At 38.3% G+C, this 24,254-nt stretch overlaps 1 protein-coding gene across 1 annotated transcript in view; it reads right to left on the bottom strand.

The window, feature by feature from the left end:
• The window catches only part of ADGRG6 (adhesion G protein-coupled receptor G6), a 104,718-nt gene extending 82,244 nt beyond the window's left edge, over positions 1 to 22,474 (bottom strand). Inside the window, exons 1-2 of the mRNA XM_065732931.1 lie at positions 22,461 to 22,474; positions 16,736 to 16,836 (exon numbers count right to left, since the gene is read on the bottom strand). Coding sequence (XP_065589003.1) covers positions 16,736 to 16,836; positions 22,461 to 22,462 — 103 coding nt within the window. The 5' untranslated portion in view covers positions 22,463 to 22,474. The remainder of the gene's footprint in view (positions 1 to 16,735; positions 16,837 to 22,460) is intronic.
• Between the last annotated feature and the right edge of the window lie 1,780 nt (positions 22,475 to 24,254).

Genomic DNA, 24,254 nt, shown 5'->3' on the forward strand with positions numbered 1-24,254 from the left:
TACTTTATATACATTAAACAATTTGTGCACTCTCATTCACACTAGAGTTTCTCATACTTTAGTATTCTTTGAACCATTTTTGTTATTCCCTACAAATGCAATCTTTTCTATTTCATCTAAAAGTTACAAGGCTTCCAGTTCTGAAAAAAACAATCACTTTCAAGGAAGTTATAGTATCAGAAGTTTCTTGGCTCCTGGGTTTACTCAAAAAAAAAAGAAAACAGAAGCAGCATAGCAGTGTTATCTTCCATTTAGAGCTGACTTCTTCATGGTCTATCAAACAGAAAGGTATGCAAATCTCTTAAGCTTGTTGATCTCTGAACTGGTCATCAGTAAGAAGAGAGATTGGAGAGAGACTAGAAGGGTCCAGGGAGGCCTCATTGCGGCCTTCCAATACTTGAAGGGAGCGTACAAACAGGAGGGGGAATGACTGTTTACCCAGGTTGATAGCGACAGGACAAGGGGAATGGAGGAAGCTTTTTACTCTGAGCGTGGTGTCACACACACCAGGACAGGCTGCCCAGTGAGGTTGTGGATGCCCCATGCCTGGAGGCATTCAAGGCAAGGCTGGATGCGGCTCTGGGCAGCCTGGTCTAATGTTTGGTGATCCTGCCTGTGGTAGGGAGGTTGAAACTAGATGATCTTTGAGGTCCTTTTCAAACCAAGCCATTCTATGATTGTATTAGGATTCTAGTCTCAAGACCACCAGATATATATTGTGCAGAGGTGACAGACTTATCTCTACATTCGCGTGAGAGTGTGTAACAGTGTGGTAAATTGCAGATTATTTTAGTTCCTTCTGCATTCCAGTCTATTCCTGTCTCTTCTGCACTAAAAAAATAAAAAAAGCAGAAAGTCATGCTATATATATATATATATTTTTTTTTTTTGCAATTACGTGTTTTTCATATGAAGCTCTTCATATGAAAAATATTTAACTCCTTGCTCAAGATGATTAAAGCATGGTCTATCCATTCACTACAAATGAAAAGGTTCTTCAGCTAGTATTCACAGTTGTGCTCTGTAAGAGTGGCTCTAGGATAAAATCATAATTAGGAACAACCACTCAAGTGAGCCACTCAAACCTTTCATTACAGTTAAATATTAGAAGTACCACTCAGTTTTTTCCACTGGTTGTCAACATAAACAAATATCATGTTATTTTCAAGACAGTTCCGCAAGATACAGTCTTAGCACAAAACACTGTAATGGCAGGATCATTACCAGACATTCAACCTGAAGATCTGTTAATAATGTTAATATCTGTAAAGATTGCCAGTAATTGTCAGTCAGGTAAAATTGGTTTACTCCAACCTTATTTTTCTCTCTGGAGATATTAGTGTCTCAGTCACAACAAAGGAACTGTGGAATAAGACTTCTAGAATTAGTGAACACTTGCATAAGTGAAATGTATTTGGGAGAGTCAACACTACTTCTATAAAGTGACATTCTGTCTTACAAACTTCTTGGAGTTCCCTACAGTTGTACAACTTGGGTAAATGTGATAGTTTTCTTGGATATCCAGATTTTTTTTTGGCAAAAACTCTTGCCAAAAGCTTTAAAGGAAGCTAAGCAGTCATTACATAATTTGGAAAGTTCTAGCATGAATAAATAATTGGTTAAAAGGTAGAGCGTAGGAGTAAATGTGAATCTGTAAAAAAAGCTGTGGAGTTCCACAGTGGTCTTTACTGGGTTCCCTATTAGTTAACATAACTAGAAAGCAGAAAATGAGTTATAAAGTTCGTTGATGATACAATGCTATTCAAGATAGTATATGCCCTGAAGGCAAACTGTAAAGAATTGCAGAAATAAGTCATTTAGAAGATAGAGCAACTAGGCAGTATATCAACAAATATAATTCAATGTAGATAAGTGCGGACAGAGTCCTGAGTGCACTAAGAGCCCTTAATTGAATTTCAGCTCTTGCTGGACCTATGCTGGATGTGTATCTGTCTCTAGTCTGTCTCCAGCCGGATGACACCCTGGGTGGACCCCATACCCAGTTCATCACTTTATCCTGTCTTTTCATCCTGCTCAGACACTGTGACTGTGCTTGGTCAGTGAGTGGCCTGCCTGCTTTGAGGTGAGCCAGATCCTTCCCACTCTTAAAATTCTTCACTCCTGCCATTCCCACCTAGCTGACAGCCCAGGGCACATGGGAGCATCCCAGCCTTTACTTAAATTAAGACCTCAATCCACAGGCAGGGAACCCAAGTGGAGATGGTCAAGGCAAGTGAAGGGGTAGTCAAGTACTCTTAAGCTGGGAAAGAGATGGTGGAACTTTGATAAAGGTGCACAAGAAGTCTGTGGGTTAGGGCAAAAAGGGAGAGGGGGAGCATCTACTCACTGTCTTCCACAACAAGAGGCCATCGACTGAAGCCAGTTTCAAAATAAGCAAAAAAAGGTGGTTCTTTGTGCAGCAGGAAATGAACACATGGCCCTCCCTGCTTCAAGACAACTGTGGATGTGAGGGTTCAAAGAGAGACTGGGCTGTTAGCTGGCAGAAGTCTATTTCTGGCTACTAAACAGCCTTCAGTGATAATTTTCATTCCTGAAATGAAAACAGTCAGGGAATAGGCAAGTTTTCAGAGGAAATATGCACATAAGTTATTTTAATTCTTCTGATCCAAGTGCCCATCTATGACTACTGAGCTAAATCTGTAGCAGATATACCTTAGTTTCAAAAGCAAATGGGAATCAGGACATCGTCCATAGTTGCAAAGCAGTTAAATTATTTGATGATTTTAATAACTTTCAGTCTTTGAATTACAGATGCTGTTTCTGAAAAATTTATTTGTCCTACCATTAGCTACAAGTCTGGAGGATAGAAAAAGAAACAATCCTAGCTCTGAAGGAAATCCTTTCTCAAATTTGATACTATATGAATTTTAAAATCCTTGCCCTTTTGAAGGATGTTGGCACCAAACACACTAAGGAAGCAAGAGGACAATTGGCACTGCATGCCAGTTGCAGCCTTTCATCTAACAGATTTTCACATCAAAGATATCTCACCCTTGACAAAATTTCGCATTTTTTTGACTAAAAAAAAAAAAAAGACATCTTTCTACAAAGCTTTGGGCATCCTGCCATTACTTAGTTTACACAAAGATTTTATGCATTTTGGAGAGCCCTACATCTTAGCAAAATGCCACCTTCATTCAAACTTCATTCCACTTAAGATTTGCTTACTCCAACACTTCCCAAATGCTCCTTCACATACTAGTACTAGAGAAACAGAAGCCTTAACATTTCTTCTCCAGATGGATATTTTCTTATTTCTCTTTTGCTGAGTGTAGCTGAGTCCTCTGTTCCAAATCCAGTGTTGTAGGTGGCTTTCTGTTAGTTTTTCTTTTTGTTCTTTATTTGCTTTGTTTTATCTTTTTTTTCTTCCAAAAAGGACAAATTAAACATTAATAAGTAGGAACTGCTATGTGCTTAAGAATTATCATTGTTTTGGACAACAAAAAGCAACAACAAATTATCTGTGCACAATATTAGAATATTGCCTGATAAAAAATACTGGAGAAGATGGGCAAAGGATATAGGGCAAGTGTGAAACAAGAAATCCTCATGAAGTTATGCATGTGAAAAAAAAAAGAAAAAGATTCACATGTGATAGTTATATGTAAGAAGTACTACAGTAAAAATACTTCTATATTCCTTTTTTTCATTATGAAATAATATGCTCTGTTATTAGGTAAGTCAGAGAATCAGGCTGCTATTGTTACAGTTTCTGGGTCATACAAAGGCTGCAATAAATAATGAAATTAAAAGGAAAGTTCTACTGCTGAGTAAATTGCTTTACAGTGAAGATGCATAATTACTACAACCACTGTCAATCTCAGCTTCCTCAAACTGTGTCAGAGATGTGGCAGAAAACATCCTGATTCAGTAAGAAGATATGAAAGAATGAAGAAGAAAAATGAGTAAATATTTTGCTAAGAAAGCTTTTAGCTCTGCATATGTGTTAAATTAAAATACTAAATAAGCAACTTTAACAATGATTATATCTCTGTCTGTATATACACACACCATCATTAGAAACCACTCCCAGGAACATGTAGACACTTAGGATTGCAAAATCAAGGACACTTAAGTTAGGAAATGCCAGAGTTAACCTTTGTTTGGCCTTTGTATGTAGATAATTGGAAGAAGAAAAAAAAAAGAATTCAATTACATAATCACACACTACTGTTTTTACAGGACCTCATTCAGTGCACAGGAAGAACAAATCTCATGTAGTAAGCAAGTTTCCAGAAGCCTGCTTTACCTTCATTCTTCAGTGTATGACCCTCAGCCTTGTTACAATTCAAATCTTCTCCTGAGACAGAATTTCCTCACAAGCTCTTCTGCTGCATTCATTAGTGAAACATTTGAAAGTCTCTCAAAAAGTCATTCATTAAAGGCTTATAATCTGACTGTGAGGAAAGAAGGATTCTTAACTTCATAGAATCATAGGGGTTGGAAGGGACCTCAAGAGATCATTGAATCCAACCCCCCTGCCAAAGCAGGTTCCCAACTTCTTTTTTTAAAACTTTTTATAAAAAGGGTATTCAGGAATATCAAGATCAAAACTGTCCTCTGATGTTAGGTGCATAATTTCAGACACACAGGACCTAACTTATTCATTATTATAACCTTCTATAGATGTTAAGATTGTCAACATAGCACCTGTTTACTTCAACTGAAATTATAAGAGTAAATTCTTCTTCACAGCCTCAGATCAGGCACAGAATACAAGACACGTGAAAGAAAGCATTTCCTCAGCAATCCCCAGCAGGCAAAACTCAGACTGCACTTAGATTTCTAGGACATAATTCAACCATTTTAGCCATGAGATCCTGTAATCCAGTGCCTCATTTAGTTTACATATTCCAGCTCTAGGAATTTTAATCAAAGGCCTTACAAACCATATTATTTTCTCCATTCTAGCAAGCCTGTTCTGTAGAAAGATGGAGGCCACGGACAAAAAACAGGTAAATTTGTTATTAAAACCTAAATCATAATGATGGATTTGAAAATTGCATAGGTAAATGCCATTGTTCAATTCTGTTATTTCCAGATTATTGAACTGCTGTCTTTCCAACCTTAGTATTTTCTTAGTACTATTTCCTTCATAAGGTTTTGTTCTCTTACTTAAAATAAATTGAACTTGGAAAAAAGCTATTGTGTGACAGTCAAAGGAAAATTACACCACTGGTTTATGCCTTTATTTCCATCACAAAGATATCTGACATTTCAGAAGTAGTATTAAGAAGTGCTGATTCTCCGTTTTGGTTCACTATCTGAAGCCCTATCTTTTCCTCACCACCACATGTGATAGGAAATGATTAGAAAGCTAAAAAATCTTACTCTGTTAGAATTGGTAGGAAAGAAAGGTTACATTACTGTATAGGCAGCAACAGATGAGACATTCAATAGCTTGTGAAATTTCAGAAATAAAGCTACTGAGTTTGTCATAACTAGAAAAGATAAATTACAGATAAAAGGAAAAAAAATCAAGGAAAATGAACAGCTGAAATTGTCTAGATTTCCCTACACAATTGATAATCTGGCTATTCTCCCAAATCTCCCACATTGCTGATGAGTACAAGTAAGTTTTTTCACAACGAAAAAGAAAACAGATATTCAAATACATACAGGTATATTTTTCCATGATCAAAGCATCCCATACTAAAGAACATAATTAACCTGAAGTGTGGACAAAGGCATTGTGCTCTTGGACTAGACTTATAAATCTGTCAGTGTTCATCAGGCAATACAGGAGATTCACCTGCACAATCCAAATATACTTTCATGTATTTTCATGCAGATGTTTGTCCTTAGGCAGTTCCAGAAGGTTTGCTCAAAAGATTGTTATATTAAAGATTAAGATGTATAACGATATATGCTATTTTATAGGCCTTTTTAATTAGTCTTGGTATGGAAATGTTTTCATTATACATGTGATTAATATTGGTTAACATCAATATTAACTTCTAAGTAGTATCAAGGACAAGTCAAGCATCATTATTTATGACAGTACACAAGCACAGGGTAAGAGCCAATTGTACACTGAACCAATGTATCTCCAGGAACCTCTAATGACGTTAACTCCTATTAGTAAATTTATGAAACATCATGCTACATGGAGAAAATAATAAAATAACACAAGTACTATTCTTCAACATTTCTAACTTTAAGGGACAACCCTCATGCCATTACAATTTCAGGAAAAAAAAGTGAATTATTAATCTTACTGAAAACTCTACATGTAAATATACAGTATAACTCCAAGAAAATATCATTGGCCTTCAGCATATTTCATTACTGTTGACAAATTGCCAAGTGTGCCCGACAATAGTATCTAATGACATAGATTAACCCCTTGCATATTTGGTATATTTGGTGTTTCAATGCATAAACTACTATGGTGATGCAAACTCTGCTTACATACCATGAAAATAAAATGAAGTTTGCTACTATCATTGTCTGTATACATATTTAAGTTTATGTTCCAGTGCTGTTCATTTATGAGCACTTATATTAAAGGAATAAAGAAGATCATTTACGAGAACTGTTATGAGAGACAATAAAAAACTGAACTACAAACATGAAGACAACTAAACTACAACAAACTATGAACTATAAAGAGAAAAATTACAAGTGCCACAAATGAGCTTCTCAGCAAGACAAAAAACTACCTTCAGTTTTCACCAGCTTTTAGTAAGTAATCATTGCTTGGGATACAGTCATCTTTTGGTGATCGGATCCTAGTTTAAGACCTCCTTCGCTTTTTAAAAATGCAGGCTTGTTCTCCATTGTGCCACCTCGTTTTGTAATTCCTTATGATGAATTATGAAATGGAAAGCTAATACAAATCTAATGTGAAACAGTATGTATTGCTAAAAGATTGTTTTAATTTTTTTGGTAGCTTGGCTTGATCCCTGCTAACAGCATACATTTCATCAGATTTTCACATATCTCAAATAAACAAACACAGTAGCCAATTAAGATAAGCATTGCAGACCTCGACCAAAAGATTAAAACTGGCCAGGATGGGCTAAGTTCTCTCTAGAAACATACACAAAATATAGTATGAAACCTCAAAATAACTTCCATGCCTCTTTAATAGAAAACAATCTACTTAAAAGAGGAAAATGTAAGCTTTCTTCTGTGTGTTAGAATTAAAGCACAGCCAGATTACAGATAGATAGGTAGTAATAACTGTGGGTATCTGGATTCTTATGATTTTTAACTTTTTCTGCCAATTACAGATCACCAATCGGATGCAATAAAGCTAGCTGAAAAGAAGGTGACAATGCATAAATACTGTCTTCTCCTTAACTAAATTTCTGAGATTGATGAGAATGCTCATTTCCCAGTCCATAAGTGCAAATCTTAGGTGCTTAAAGCTCCTGCAAATTATAAAGTCTTTATAAAGTCAGAACAGTGTTGAAAGAGGAAGTCCTTCAATACTAGTGCTTTTAGGAGAGCTTGTACTCTTGAGGGTTTTTTGGTTTTTTTGCTGGGGCTCAAGTTAAGAACTAACTACCAAGTTGTGATTCACACGACATGGGGATTACACAGACAAAAAGCACAATACAAAACTCTCTTGCTTTCAAGCATTAATGGGTGAGATCACAGTAATGTGCAGACAAAACCCACAAGTTACAACACATAATTGCTGCCAAGTGTACACAGCAACTCTTTCACCCTTTAAGCCTTTTTCCATTCTGCACTCTGAATAGCAACGCTGCAGCACTCAGCAAGTTAATCTTCTGAAGGCATGAGACATAACTTAGGCTTTCTCGGACATAACACTGTTTGGCCAAGACATCAACCTCCAAATAATTTGTTTGGACATTAAATGATGGATTTTCAAAAGCATTCAATAGCAGCATATCTGTGCTCCTAATTAAGGGCACAATAAAACTTGCTCTAACTTCAGTGAGACCACATAAAACCCAGTAATATGCACACTTAAAATGAAGGAACCTTCAGACTGCATATAGCTCAATATTTACTGAAGTGATTAATTATATCTTACTCCAAAATATGAGTAAAAATGTCTGTCTCAATTTTAGCATTCTGAGAATATAAAAAAGTAAATAGCACGCTTAATAGTAAGATTTTTTCAATCTTGTTATGAGTAGGAAAATTATTTTTAATTAACTTTTATTAAAAAAAAACTTTTTACCTAAGAAAAATGTTTTCTTAGAAACAAGAAAATATGATTAATTTTTAAAACTAACATGATTCTATTCCATCAAATTCCGAATATTTATTACACCAGAAAACTGATTAAGATAAATGTTTTTAAAAACAGTATATTTATAAACTGGACTAGCATCTGATACATTCTGTTGTTATGATGTGTTATACAGAAAATAACTGCAGCCAAGTACATGAAAATGTGCACATTTTTTTCTCCCCAGATCCCGAGATCAGCTATAATCCACTTGCCAATCACTCAGTAGTGTCATATCATCAAATAACATAGATCAACCTCAGATACTTTTATAGATAGCAACAGTCAAAGGAATCAGCAACCACAGGAGTTGCTTAAAAGAGAATGTGTTATCATGTACATCAGCACCACCAACAATCAGATGGTGGTGTGGGTGGTGTGGATAGAAACCTCCAAAAGAAAAGACAACTCTCTAAGCCAGACGTATTATTTCCAGGATACTTTTGCTGCACTAATAGGTGTCAAGGGATTTATACACCACACATTTGATATTATTCACACGAAAAATTTGAACAGCTTTTATTAGAGGGAGTGTGTACACGTACACAGAGATTTGCCTTTTTAGTCCTTAGCACAATCTTCTGAATGCCATGTGCCAGCAAAGAGAAAAATGTGTTATTAAATCAGCAAATCATGGAATCATTAGAGTTGGAAAGGACCCTTGAAGGTCATCTAGTCCAAGTTCTCCGCAACAAACAGTTGATTTTCACTGAAACCCCACTAAGAACATGGGAGGGTTAAATGCACTTTGTAGGAGAGATAAATAATCAATACAACAGAACAGTAATTCTCTATATACTGAGACAGATGAAGGGAACACCCACTGCTGCTGTACAGTGTCTTTGCCAGATCAAGAGACAAGATTTTAGCATAAGCATGCCCAATCCAAAATAAGAAGAAAACACTGAACAAAACAGCGTGAAAACATTAAACAGCCAAAATATGACAGGACAAAGAAAAAGAAAAGCCTACGTTTTATAAACTAGTTACCCAACTACCAGAGTAGTTGGTGCACACAGCAAATCCAGTGAATCAGGTTTGCGTAAGGAAGGGTAAGGGTTGCACTTTTTTTTTTTATGTTTTTATTAAATATTATTATCAGGTGAACTATTTTTTTAAAACCACAAATTCTTGTATGAATGATGGTTTTGTTCAACACCAGCATTGCTGGTGTTTATTGAAAACAATTCTTTAAACCGAAGTTAACATCCGTGACAAGTCAGATACAAATTGAGGGATTTGGTGTTCAAAACATTGGATAGACTGATACACACATGCAGCACAAAACCTCCTAGTTATTCTAGCTTCTACAACAAAGGACACATTATTGGTGTTCCTTTATGTACACTAAATGACTCGGCTAGCAACCTGATTTCAGAATTCCTTGCATGCTTCCCGTTTCTTTATGGTGCTATAAGGTATATCACTAATATACTCTGAACTGGAAAGCATTTAGATAGAAATGAAATAGTAAAATATTTAAAATTTAAACCTCCTTCTCAGTATTTCCTATAAATTTAAGATGAAGAGGAACAAGCACACCTTCCCTCACTCCTCTCACTGAGGACTGCATCACTTGCACAAACGTCTCACAAACTTCAACTATGAGGTCTTTTTCTCCAACTAAGGAAATAAGTTTTGATGAAAAAATGACTTCAACTTTATAGTATGGATTTGTCACTGCACAGTTCTTAATTAGAACTGCAAGAAGCCAGAGCAGGCATCTGAACAAAACAAACTCTGTTAGCAAAAGGGAGTTGCACTTTTTTGTCTGACACCCATTAAGAAGCATATTCATGAAGGACAAAGCTGGAGCTGGAAAAAACTCTGATTGCATTTCACCTTTTCAAAAATTAGGTTAGCTGTGTGACAGTCTGTTCATGGTCCTACCTTATGTTCTGCTATAGCCACTTTGCAGATTTTTAGCATTAAAAAGTCATCATTTTACAACCTACTGGGAGACAGCTGAAGTACTTCTAGGGTATTCTTAAGAATGGGAACTAACTTTCTGTCACCCTTTAACTGACAAAAGGGTTTTCCATCAAATAGTTTTTTAGTCTACAAGAGGTTTCAAAAAAATATGTTCTCTGAAATAAGACATACTGATACGTCTGTAAAATATGAAATCTTACATCTTCACTGATATTTTTACAACCGTGGTGGCCTCTGTTGTCAAAAGTGACAATCTGCTGCAGTGGAATTTGGACAAAACACTGAGTAACTTAAAAAATGTTCAGAAGCTACAGAAGTAGAAATTCACCAAGGGGGAATTGGAGAGCATGCTTGAAGGGGGAAATCTGGAAAAAGTTCTGTTAATTGTTCTCTAAGTTATGAACTGAAAATAGTTAGCATACTGCTTAAGCTGAAGTTATCCAGTAGGACAGACTACAGAGTAAAAACAAATAAGTGAAAGATGAGGTAAAAAAAATAAATAAATAAAATATGAGAATAACAAGTTCAGAATGGTATCGAAAGTTTAAAACTGGATTTATGTTTGAAGCAGAAAGTGGAGAGAAGAACAATAAAATCAGTGTAAATTACACTTGGGGTCCTGACTACATAACCAGAACAGAAACTCTGCATTATGCATTTCATTTTGCTGTACTGTAGCAAGGGTTGGAACTTAAGACTGTTGTTCACAGCAGCTAAACACACCAATGAGAACTGAATCCAGACAAAGTAAGGGGTGTTTCTATAAGCCATAACTTCCTCTGGATTAGGTGTCTCGACTACCACATGTAGGACAAAAAAATAGTTATGGTTCAGTGTGCCTCAGTAAGGGATATGTTTCTCTGATGTAACATTGTTATCGTACTAATATTTTACAGAAGAAAAAATATTTTTTCTGATCCCACCTCCCACAAAATCACAAAAATATTTCACAGAATATACTTGCAGTCTATAGCCAAAATAATTATTTTCTCTCATGAGATTTTTCTCTTCCATGGAGAGTGAGAATTTCAGAAACAGCATGTATTAATTATTTAATCAGAGATATTTCTATAGACCATCTAAACAGGGAATGCATTTTCCAGATGAGTTTTCTAAGTAATAATACTTATTCCTTTGTAGCTAAAATTACAGCATTTTTTCAAATTCATGTAACATCAGTTGTGTTCTTTGCCATTTTAATAATACATGTGCATAATGTACTAGAGCAAGTATATCTATTTCAGACATCTCTGTACTGTGATTGTAAGAAGACTGTGATGTTAACATCTACCTATATCAGATAATGATATCTGACACCTTGATCTCGTGAACATTTACATGTTACAATTTATGCAAATTACTTAACCAACCACATTAAGTAAACAAATCCAAGATTCTAGCAAAACATTCACAAATTTTACAATCCGCATGCAAAATGTGTAAGATCAGTGCTTCTTGTTAGCTTACAAATGCTGACTGACAGGTAATCACTTGTGTTTGAAAGGTACACTGATATACAACCACTTTAATCACACTATTAACAGTAATACATTTTAAAATGCATGTCATATAATTGCTGAATTTATATGTAATATACTTTTATCTGGAAAAGTACTCTATTCCTAACTAAATACTCCATCATGTAACATTTCTCATATTACTAATCAAAAAGAGAAAAGTGTCATTCTCAATGACTTCAGCCCATTAATGAGACAGAAACACATTTTGTTAAAAAATGATCAGTAATTTTATTGAGAATAGCTGACAAATACTGTAAGGAATGAATGTCTTTACATAATAACCTCTAACAGATGCAGTCCTTTGCACAGCATTATTCAGTTGGCCATGAGTCACTTTGGGGTCTGTTGCTGGATGCATACCACTGAGCTAGATTCTGTCTCGACCAACATCACAGACAATTTAGAAAAAATTGTCTATTTTTTTTAACATTTAACAGCAAAGAGAAAAACAATGAGGCAAAAACACATTCTAAAATCTAAAGCTCATAAAGATGTGACCTTCAGTGAAAGGCATATTATTACCTTGAAGTTACATTACCCAGAGAAAAAGTATAGCCTAAAGAATGTACTTAACAAAAGAGTGCAGAGAACCTAGGCAGTAAAGGGCTAGTCAGCTTTGAATTTCTGTGATGTTTGACCATGTTTCATCTGGTTTTGGCTTACAGCTGTGTAACAGGTGAGGAAAAAAATCACTGTGCTTTTAAAGAGATACCACTATGATTAATGCAAAGAGGACTAAACACTTCAGGGAAAAAGAATTATCAATGTAATTAAACAAAAAAAAAAAAATCAGAGGTAAAAAGTAAACAGAGGTAATGAAAGGCAGCTTGCTGTGAAATTCATTCCAACAGAGATTTACTTTTGCATTAATGAGCTGTCAACTAAGGAAAATACCAGAAACGTAACTAGTCATTTTTTCTCTGCAGGATTTATATGAACAGAAATTCTAAAGACATTCCTCAAGCTAGTAGAAATGTAAATATTAAACAAGACGTAAATGATTGCTTTTGATTTGTTTTACTTAAGATTAAAATTCAAAAGAAAACTGACAGGGAAAGGGATCAGAACAAGAACACTTTGCAGCAATTCACTAAATATCCAGATTCCCCCGTTAACTTCTTAATTACACATGATGTATAGATGCCTAGGCAAGGAAAGAAACTGACAAACTGAATACTTCAAGATTTTTCAGGTTTCCTGAGTTTTTTATAATATTCAGCAATGCAAATTTCCACTCTTTTGTTTATGTCAATGCTTTTGGCCTCATTCGCCATCAGCAGGAATATGTATGCACTCATTCGCACCCTTGAGATATCACAAGACAAAAATGTGTTAGTGACATTGCTGGAAAAGCACTTCCTGCCTCCACACTGGGTCACTGACCCTGGTCACTCCAGGGTCACTCTGGCTGACTGGGCTAAGGTCTTGGTAAGAGCAAGGGAGTTAAGTGGTAAAAGCTGGCAATCATTTAATCACTTGCCTGGTGATAGAATCTTTGGCCCTTGTCTGGAGGAGGTGGGATCAGAGCTGTGGTGAGAAAACATGCTTCCTACCCTATGCAGTTCCAGGATGAAACCCATTTCCACTGACAGCTGCTAGCACTAGTGGCACTAGCAATGTTTCCAACCAACCCCAATTTCCCACCTCTCAGTTGGCTCCTGAGCCCAGAGTCCGTCAGAAGCCCTCCCCGGACCATGAGTGGTCTCAGCTTTACAGAAAGCTCCAGTTAAGGAGCACAACAGATAGGGTTGATCCCATACTTGGGACTGTTATCAGCCATGTGGGAGAATGGCCTGTTTTCATATTTACTTTCATCTCACCCTTCTTTTCTTGATGAATTAAAAAGAGCTAATTTTTTTTCTTTTTTCCTTCAAACCACCACTAAAAAGTGACATGAAAATTTTAGGGCCTGTAGTGGTATTAAAACTTACTTTTCAGTGAAGCCCTGAGGATTCATTAAGAGCACCTTGAAGACTACTGACATCAACACACTTTACTGCTGGATGAACAACAGTACAAGTACTCACGACACAAGTTACAGTCGTAATAATGCTGTGATAACAGCAACATGGATCATGATGCAGAAACTGTAATAAGAATTGTAGGTACACTTATGCCATTTCAGGTGCACTTAACTTGTAAAGTTACACATATCTGAGAAAATCTGAAATTTTACTTCCTGTACTGAATTGCTGCTTCCTTGTTTCAGACAAAAATGATATTAAGGCAAAAATGTGAACACCAACACAATTTTGTAAGCACAGAAAAATCTCTGTCATAATCTGAGATGTGGAATTTCCACTGAATCTTCTCATTTCCCCAAATTTGAAACAAAATAGAACTCCCCAGGGTAAAGACAAAAGGAAGATGTCCAGAAATTAGGGAAGTTTGGAAATATCTAACTTATTTCTCAGTCCCCAGAGCAAGAGCACTGAGATTTTAATCATGCCTGGCAGGCATTAGCATACATTTTCAAGGACTGCGGTCTGCCTTGGCAATCTATTTCACTGCTGTCTCTACTGTTTGATAAGATTTCCTCCCCTCATTTATCTTGCTGTAATTTAAACCTCTCCTTTCTGCCCTTTCAGCTGTCTAAAAAGATCACTCTTCCTTCACATTGCAGCTATCTCTTCAAATATTTGCACATATATGTTACCACTTCTGCTTACTCTAGACCAAAAACTCTTAGTTCCTTCTGTCTGTGACCATTACATTTTACAGAACCACATTCACTCTTTTTTGTCCCTTCTGAGCTCAGTGAAACCATCATAATATACATACAAACAAACTGATCAGGAAAAACTGAGCCTTAGACAAAAGGGTATTTAATTAATTCTGTTTAAAACATCACTATTCTAATACCTCAGCTTCTTTTGAGCGCTTTCACTGGAAAACAGACTAAGTTTTGACAAGGGAGGCAAGACATACACTTAATCTTACAGACAGAAGAACAGGCAGAGCTAAATGATTCACTTGCAGTCACCAGGCACTGCTACCTCAGACAGGAACAGGAAGCTGTGAAGCTGCTCACCGAGCTCATCTGTATCTTCACCCCATACAACAATACACAACCTGACGCCAATATGCCACAATACTTCAGGCAGCTGACATTTCATTTTTATCATTTTTATAATTATTATTTCTTTCTTTGTAAAGTGTCAGAGTCCATCCATCAGTTCCTCAAAGGTATCAGATCAATAGTCTGGGATTATACTTCACTGCCTTACTCTACTGACCAGTTAGTAGCTGAACAGTCTTTCCACTCCTATTCTAAGTTCTCTGCTGTGTGATCCTTCTCCTAAACTTTGTTTCTGAAAGTGGGCCAAGTCCTGTAGTTCTTCAAAAGTTAAACCATACAATTATTGCTTTTGCATTTTTTCCATGTCACAGCATGACTGATACTCTTTTACTTATGAATAGCCTCATAAATAATCCATAAAAACCTGTATTTGATCATCTTAATCCCTTCACTTGAATGTAAACTCCTTTAGGCAAAGCTTAATAAGCCCCAATTGCTTTCTAAGCTTACAGCTCACTAGCTAAGCTGTGTGAATATCGAGTTTTACAATATTTCTTCTGTAATTTCAGTAAAGCTTAAGATGCCAGGGAGATTGTGGACATCATATGCGCCCACAGCCAAAGTGATACATTTTAAGGACACAAAGCAGTACTCTTCCCTGCCTTGTTTGCCTTGCCCTATTAAAAAGAACAGATGAAAAGGACACAGTTTGCAGCTGTGGTTTATAACCTATGCTTTCACATTAAGAAGAAGAAAAAAAGAAGAAACATGAAACCGAAGGGTCTGCAGGCAAGTACTGCCAAATGGCAGGTTGCTAGAGAGGTGAATGTCTCCTTTTCATTTCGGTTGAGTATTAGCAGCAAACTATCTATGATCTCTTTCACTGCTGAACAGCAAACACATTTGTCTATTGAACCTGGGTATGTCTAGTGTTCCTAGCATACTGTCTGGGCCCTTATTGCTCACAGGACTTAATCTTGCTATACTCTCTGCACTTTTTATAACCATATTCTTATCAAGAGGAATTAGCAAAGGCTAAAGGTCTTTGCACCTTAATGTGCCAGTCACCAGGCACTAGCCCACAGCAGCTGTAGATTACAGCAGTTTTGCTGACTTATTTTATGATGAGAAAGGCAGCTGCAGGATCACAGGGGCACTGAGCCCATCAGCCAACTGTTGACAGTCAAGTCCTAAATGTACATTCCTGGCTACACAGTTTAATGGAGATGGAAAACACATATTAAAGTGACGAAAAGCTGGAAACTGCTACTGCACAGCCACTACATTCAAACATCAAAAAGCCCTTTACATATTACTTAGAATTTCTAGCTGTTTTTTCTCTTTCTATATATAACATCCTTTTTCCAATACCAAGTTTATAACAGCAAAACTACCCATCAGATATGGAATTAGCTGAGCAGTACAAGTTGCTCCAAAACTTTCGTCTGCTCCAGAGTAAACTCCAGTCTATTTTTCCAGTAAAGCAGCTGGAGCTCCTAAAATATTTTGCACTCTAGTGGTTAGGAAAAGACATTTAGTAAATGAAATCTCTTGTTCATATGTTTAAAGAAACAGTTCACAATGTCTTACATTACTCTGTGCCTAAAATGAAGTTAAGTTTGAACTGTCTGCTCTGTACCATCTATGACAGTCTCATGTACATATAGCTTGCTGAGTTTCATAAAAGAATTTAAAAATAAGCAAGGATACTGCAGTTATTTTACAGACAAAATCAGAATCAAGATAGATATAGGTATCAACAAGGTAAAAGAAAAGAATTCAAGTAAAAAATAAAACAAAAATAAAATAAAACAACAAATTATAAGAGTAAAAAGATACATAAACAACAAGAAAATTTAACAGTAGGAGTAAATATGAGACAGCCTATCAAAGCACAACTAACAATTATAACACAGCACTTTCATCAAAATGTTATTCTATACATAACTCAGTCATGTGTAAGCATAATCCTTAGTCATCAGACTTTGGCGTCTGGACCATTTATTTAAGCAAGAAGACAATTTGCTAACTTACCTGCTTGCTGCATGCATATACCATACAGGATAAACAAGTAGAGACAGTGCTGCAGCTTCCATCTCCAGTGACAGCACCACATTTCATTTATATGAGACATCCTGAAGGATAAAAAAGCAAGTAAAAATTCAAAACACTTTCAAATAAGAAAATACTGTTCTTAGTGAATCTAGGAACCAGCACTGAGTAAGGCTGAAAACTTGAAAATTTTGTTTTGCCCTAGTATAGCTTGAAAACACAGACAAATATCTATTCTTCCTACAAAGGATCAGAATTGTTGCCTGGTTCTTAACTTAAGACAGGGGGGAAGGGTAGTCATCACTGGGCTTCTAAGCTGCAGATAAGGTGATATTTCAAGAAAAGAAACAAACAAGCCTTACAGATACAAAAAAGAAAGAGTTAAGGTGTGTTTCAGTTTTCTGAAGATTGCAAAGTTTTATTTACATAAGTTAGGCATACAAATATTTTTGGTGTTTAAATATACATATATATACACTCACACATACATAATTGTTATTAACTGGAAAAAGATGAAGTGCAAGAATTTGCCTATGCTCTTGATCAGCTCTTCCATAATTTTTAGTGGGAGCATTTTGATAGCTACAATGTCTTCTGCCAACAACTGAAACTTTTGCCAAAATCTAGGGGTGCTGTCCAGCTGTGCTACCAGCAAAGTCAGGGACATGTTTGTTATTTAATAAAAAACTGGAATTAAATAAAAACCATTATTGTTTATAACTTGAAACTACAGTTTCCTTTGCCTTCATGTGCACATGACATTTAATGGCTAAATCAAATTAATTCCTCCATAATGGGCTGAAGGAGAAGCAAGAAAGATGATCCACAACGATTATGATCACAGCTTTAACCACACATTCAAAATGAATGGTTCTCTGTTACACTCCTGTCTCATTTTATTCAACAAGTTAGCAATGAGGAAAAGACAGGAACAATTACAGACCAACCATATTACTTTGACCAAATTCTTACCCTCCTCTTTGACAATGACAGTCAGTAACTGTTCAACCAGATATTATCTAGTAACACTGGAAGAAAATCTCTTGCAGAATCCCCAAAATATTTCACAAGTCTATTAACTGCAACAACATATAAGGAAGAACCACAAAGACACACTGACGAAGACAAATATCTTCCAGGACACTGCGTATGAAATTCAGTGGCAAGAAAACTTCATTTTTCTGAACTTGAGAAAAGAGCCTTCCTTCTGCTCCACAGACATTGCTGTGAACCTGCTAGCAAAACCTGAAGGCAAATGTAAACCTTCTCCTAGTATTGGTTCCTGTTTCTTCCCAAAGTGAAGCTCTGTAATGTAGACAAGCCGAACTTAAAGCAGCGAGATAAACCACTGTAAAGGAGCAACTAATGTTTCAGTTTTAAAAGTGCATTAAACCACTTCTATGGGCTAGATGCCAATGGGCCCAGGTAAATGACACTTTCAATAGAGAGCTCCAGTCAGTTGAGTTTCACTTCAATGCAGTGTTACGTGGCAAAAGCATCTGATTACAAAAGAAGTTCAGTTCTTTATGGAACGTTGTATCAAATTAGGGATTTGAAGCTGATTTATTCCTCTGAGATATTGTAAAGTCAAGCTTAACAAGTGTCAAAGACAAGCACTGAACACACTGAGCTCTGAAACATAAGAATCTCTTTGATGAAGCCAGACACGCAAAATAACTAGATTATCAAACAATAGAATGATTGTCCTCGCCTTAATGACCTATAAATACCCATTGAAATCTCAGACAACAGAATACTGAGGTTTGGGAACTGTTCAATGTAAATAATTCATAAATCCACAATGCTCTTAGTATTAATTTAGAAAACTTACTTTGAAAAGAAGTCTTTTTAAAACATGAAGACAGTTATACACACATATGAATGCATGTAACTTGCATACGTACACCTCACAGAGAGGTCAAATGGAGATGCTGAAGGTCATAGTATGATACAAAAGAAATACAGAAGAATACTGCTATTTCCACAGAAGGAATTTACATCCACTGATAAGATAAGCACTAGTGCAGTGCATAGTCATCTACTGATGAAAACTTGAGGAAGTGATTACATTACTGGATTTTTCTTTACAAGTAGACACAGCAGAAGTTATTGGGCTAGGAAACTATCGCCAAAAAAATTAAACTCCTAACTGATATGTTTTCATTTTCATCTTATTGATACATTTTCTTTGTGTTGCTGCAATCATCACTTTTGATATCACTGTAAGCTCACATTGAAAAATAACATGTGAAATTTCCTACTGCCCAGATCTGGAGTGCATCTGTCTAGCCACATCGCCTTCAGTGTCCTTCTTAAAGAATCTGTGAGTCTGTATTATTCTGACACAGCTATTATTTAATTTGTCCAACTTCTGTTTGCTAATGTTTGCTTGCACTGTGGTAACTAACACAAGCCAGGGCTCTACAGCATTAGCTTACAGTCTGCACGAGTCAAGAACAATTTCAAGAACATAGACAGTCAGCAACAGAGCAATGCACAGATAGGTGCAAACCAGGCAGGAAACAAATGACTATCAAGACTTCTCCCCAGAGGAAAAGGCTATTATACAACTACTATAAAAATTGACAGTTCTCCACCAAAATAAACAAATAAATACATATAAAAACATCAAGCCTGAATCCTCTACTTACATTCTCCATTGCTGAAGGAAAAAAAAAATTTTTTTTTTTTACGGCACATTCTTTCAGATAAAAGAAATGATTAAAGGCTTATCAAAGAAGAATGACCAAAGCAGAAGCATGCTGCCAAAACACTTGACTAATGCAGGCACCAACCGTCAGATCTGTTTCTTTTGGAGAGTACTTTGGGGAAGACCTATGGTTATCCATGGAACAAAGCACAATTTGTAGCAGAGTGCTCATACTTGAGAAAGAAAGTCACTTACTTGCACATGCTTGAGATCTTGTATATATATAAAAAAAAAAAAAGACAGAAATCAAATGCCTGATTGCTCACAATGATGTGTAGAATACCCCTGTTCACACAAGATAGTTTCTTGAATGGATGTCAGCTAACTGACAACAAAAAGGCTTCTTTCATACTAAAATCTATCTCTTAAAGTTTTATATGGCAGACCGCCATGAAAAGTAGTTAGAGCAACAAGTAAATACTTGCCAGAAAGGAAAGAAGTATTTACTAAAGGTTCATTTTCTTAATTACCAAGATATAATAATCCCTAAAGCAGAACCAAAACAGTGTAGGAATAATTCAACAGAGAAATTAGCGAACAATTCTGGGCTAGTTTACATCAAGGGATGATCTGTGGCATGGTTAACTGCTGCAGTACCACTGACTATCCAAGAGACTCAAGACCAAGAGGTTTCACACTCTTTAAAGACAAATAAATAAATAAATAAATAAATGTCACAGAATTATGGAAGTTGGAAGGGACCTCTGGAGATCATTCAGTCTAACCCCTGCTAAATCAAGTTCCCTACAGTAGGTTACACAGGAAAGTGTCCAGGAGGTCTTGAGTATCTCCAGAGGAGATTCCATGACCTTTCTGGGAAGTATTGTTATCATTTAATATGGTAGAAAGACAGAGAGATAGGATAACAGTGCAACAATGTACTAAAACACACCAAAACATTAAGTAAGCAAGCAAACCATAATAAAGATGATAAGTCTGAAACTGGCTATCTCAGTCTTTAACCTTAGATAAATCAAAAATTGCTTAGCATAGCCCCTTCTTTATTTCAGTTTAAATGAAAAAAAGCACTGTTCTTTTCCCCACTGATAACAAACTGGCAGCTCTGAACACCTCATAGTATACTGTTCGAATGAGAATCAAAACCAATATTTTACCAAGTGCATTTGGGGTCTGTTAGGACACCAGCTGTAGTACCTCCATTACAGTTTGATGTCTCACAACAGCAATTCCTTTCATGCGTTTTATTTGCACACACAAACAAAAAAGTAGAGTAACGAGAAAGTGCCCTTCCATGGAGCCTTACTGAACTACCAGCTTTTCTACGAACTGGCATTATGACATTGTAGACACTATGACAAGGCCAGCTATGCAATTCAATAGTCCACTCTACAGCTACTTTCATTTCCTATAACATAGGGAGACAATGGTCTTATTCACAATTCATTCCAGAAGAGCAAAATAGACATGTAATTTATCTAAGCCATAAATGGATGGTAACGACACAGTTAAAGATTAAATTAGTGGGAGTCTTGCTACATATAACTAATAAACCTTCTACGTGCCAGCAGTCAGCTAGAGCAACCTCATCACCTTTTAGGGAGTAGAGTTCTCGGCAAGAAAATACACATAAGATGTGAATAATCCTGGAGCATTTCATTTGTATACTGCACGGCCTCAAATCATGGAACAGCTATTTGAATACACCATCTTCCTTGTTCAAGGCTTAGGCAAAGTTCCCCAGAGTGGGATGTGAATTCTGCCCCAGGCAAAGCGACTTTCTTTGGTCTCTGGCATGTCTAAGGCTGGTAAGAAAAAATGTTGCTGACAGCTTCAAATGAAAAGATAGATAACATCAATTTCACAATTTTTTTTTTCTCATGTAGGTTGTAAACAAAAAGGTCTTAAGCTTAATCACTTATGCGGAGCTGCAAGTGAAGGGTGATTACAATTCACATTTCAGTTCTCGTGAATTAACAAAGGAGCAGGTCTTAATTTTGAAACCTGGGCTGTAAAGGATTTCTGTAAGCTTAATTACACAACGTCATGCGAAACTTCCAACCTGTTAACACTGACATGTTCTTAATTATTCTTACAGCCAACTTTGAAAACACCCTCACCGAATGACACGAAAGTAATGACACTGCCCCGTGATTTAACAATGCCAGCTGCAACAGAGCCGCCCCAACACCTTGGCTTCCCATCCAAAAAGAACTTCACGAGACGCAGGCAACCCATTTGCTGGGTGTGTGTCACTCGGTGGCACCGCAGCAGCGCTCGCTCTCTTCGGGATCCACTCTCCTTTGCACTTGAACTTTCCACGATAGTAACTACGGGAAAACTCTCCCTCGTATCCCTGCGCTGATCTCCTCCAGGTCCTCCCTCCTCTCCCTTCTCACCTGGCACCGGCAAAACGCCCGACCCCAAAACCGACAGCACTTTGCCTTACCTTCGGTAAGAGCGTGTCGGGAAAGGCAAAACGTTTGGGGGAAAGCACACAGAGGCCGTGACAGTGCCTGCCCGGGGTCGGCCGGATGGCGGACGAGCGAGCCGGAGCCCCTCTCTGCCTCCCCTCCCGTGTACCGCGATGGTTTTACGGACCCCGCCCGGCCCTCTCTCTCCCTCCTTTTCCCTCCTTCCCTCCCTGTGCTGGCACCGCACCTGGAGGGCTCCTCGGCTGGGGCGGCGGTGGCCGAGCCAGAGGTTTCGCTACTTGCCTCCGAGCGGGGAAAAGCGAGCGGAGAAGTCCCGAGCACGAGATTACAGAGCTGGAGACGAGGCAGCGGCCGTCCGGGAGCCTGCGGGGCACGCTCGCGGCTAAGCTGGAGCCCGGACGGGGCAGAGCCGCGGCTGTCCTGCCCTCCACGCTCCCGACGCGAAACCACCCCGTTTCCCCATTCCTTCAGCCCTACCTATCTGCACTGCTCCGACCTGACGTTACTCATCACCCACCGCGGGGCGGGGGCGCGGGGAGCCCTGCCTACCTGGCACGACCGAGGGGTGATTCGCACTGCCCGGGCGTCCGGAGAAGAGACTTACATGGTGACATTACGGGGCGGTTCTCCTCCGGCTCTCAGCCACCATCCTCCCCCTCTGCCGTTCGCTCAGCCTCTGGCCCGCTCCCTCGCGGGCTCCTCGCAAAGGTCATCGCTATTTGCCCACCTCTCTTCCACACCCGCCCCCGCACACGCCAACCGCGGTGGCCGTGACCGCGCCGAGCGCTCCTCCCCCCAATCCCCGTCCTCCTCCTCCGGAGCCGCGGTACCCCCCTGCGCGGGACCTGCCCGGCGAAGCTCCGGGGCCGCGCCCCGCCGCTCCGAGACGGAGACTCAGGCCCCTAACTCTGTGAGCAGCCCGGGGTGCGCAGCCCCGGCGGCAATCGGAGCGAGGCGAAGCGTGAGGATCTTCTTGGAGGCGCATTAGGGATGGAGGAAAGACAGACGGAGGCGACGCATCCCTGCCTCGTTTTCTGAAGCACGCAAGGCCATGTGCTGCTCGCACAGTGCTGGCTCACGCCTCTTTCCTGGCCATCGCTGTGGGAAGGTGATAGTTGACGCCGTGCACTGGTGGTCTGAAATTGGTTTGTTCCACTGCAGGGCGCAGTACCGTGCTTGAGCTGAGTGTAAAAGCACTGAAACGATAGCAGACGAACCATGGCAAAACACAAGGTCACAAAGTAGGTCCAAAATTTTCACTGTTCTCCTGGGATCTGGGCTGGCAGGGTTAGGAAGGATAAAGAGAAGTCTTGGCGTAGCAAATCATTCAATGAACTTACCAGCATGCAATGCCAGTTAAAAGCAAGCGGTGTTCCTCTATAAGGAAGAAATAAAGAAATAAGAAAACATTACTAAATTTTTCATGAACTTTATACTGAACATTAATATTCACTGGTCAATTTTTACAGTCTGCCTGTATATAGAGCTGTAGGCATCCTGAACATGTTCCTGAGCACTCCTTGACAGCTGGACTAGGTGATCCCCAGCGGCCTTTTCCAACGTCAGTGTTTCTGTGATAGTATTCCTTTTGTTGTAACCTCCTGGCACTGGCCATGGGCGTGGGACCTGCAGGGTCAGGGATAGCCAAGCCCCAGGGCAAGCATAGAAGACTTTCCCTCACCTGGTGGGCTCTATCCTCTGAACAGCATTGTTCTGCCTTCCACCCTGCCTGTCTGATGTCCCAGGATGAGTCCCCCCAGAAGACTTGGGTGTCACAGGGACAGGTGTGTGTCATCTCCCCTCCCAGACCTGCAGTCAGCTGCTCAACTGCTTTCTGTAGGAACCATCTGCTCTGTTTCAGTATGTCTTAAGTCTGTGTAAAACAACTTCACATTGCATTCTCAACGAATTCAGTGTATTGATGTGTGTAAGACTTACTGTATTACGTACGGTTTGTGCTTAGCTAATAAACCTGTGAGTTCTTGCCGCCTGGGTTTATTATACTCATGCATTTATGTCATAAATGAAGTTTCTGCATCTAAAATGCATTGGACTTGCTGTACAGGTGCAGATCAATTGAAGATTACAAGTAATATCTCCTGGGCATATTGGACTCACTGTATACGTGACGCGCACAGTGAGGTAACAGCATCTGGAAGATGTCAGTCTCCTGTTCATGTGCAGTTCATGTCTTCTGGCTATGCTGGAAACTTAATATTCCTTTCCTGCTCAGAAGGTATTAGTGGTAACTGTAATTCTGGAGCCTGGGAATCAAGCAAAAAAGAGGAAAAGAAGAAACCACTGGGTTTTACTTTTGTCATACTTTCATTGAGCTGTTTTGTATCGGAAACACTGGTCCAAATATAGATATGTTATATACATATGTTGCTGCATGTAC

Source organism: Cyrtonyx montezumae, unplaced genomic scaffold (assembly GCF_038088225.1).
Source record: "Cyrtonyx montezumae isolate F1298 unplaced genomic scaffold, pur_monq_1.0 scaffold_0, whole genome shotgun sequence".
NCBI lineage: Eukaryota > Metazoa > Chordata > Aves > Galliformes > Odontophoridae > Cyrtonyx > Cyrtonyx montezumae.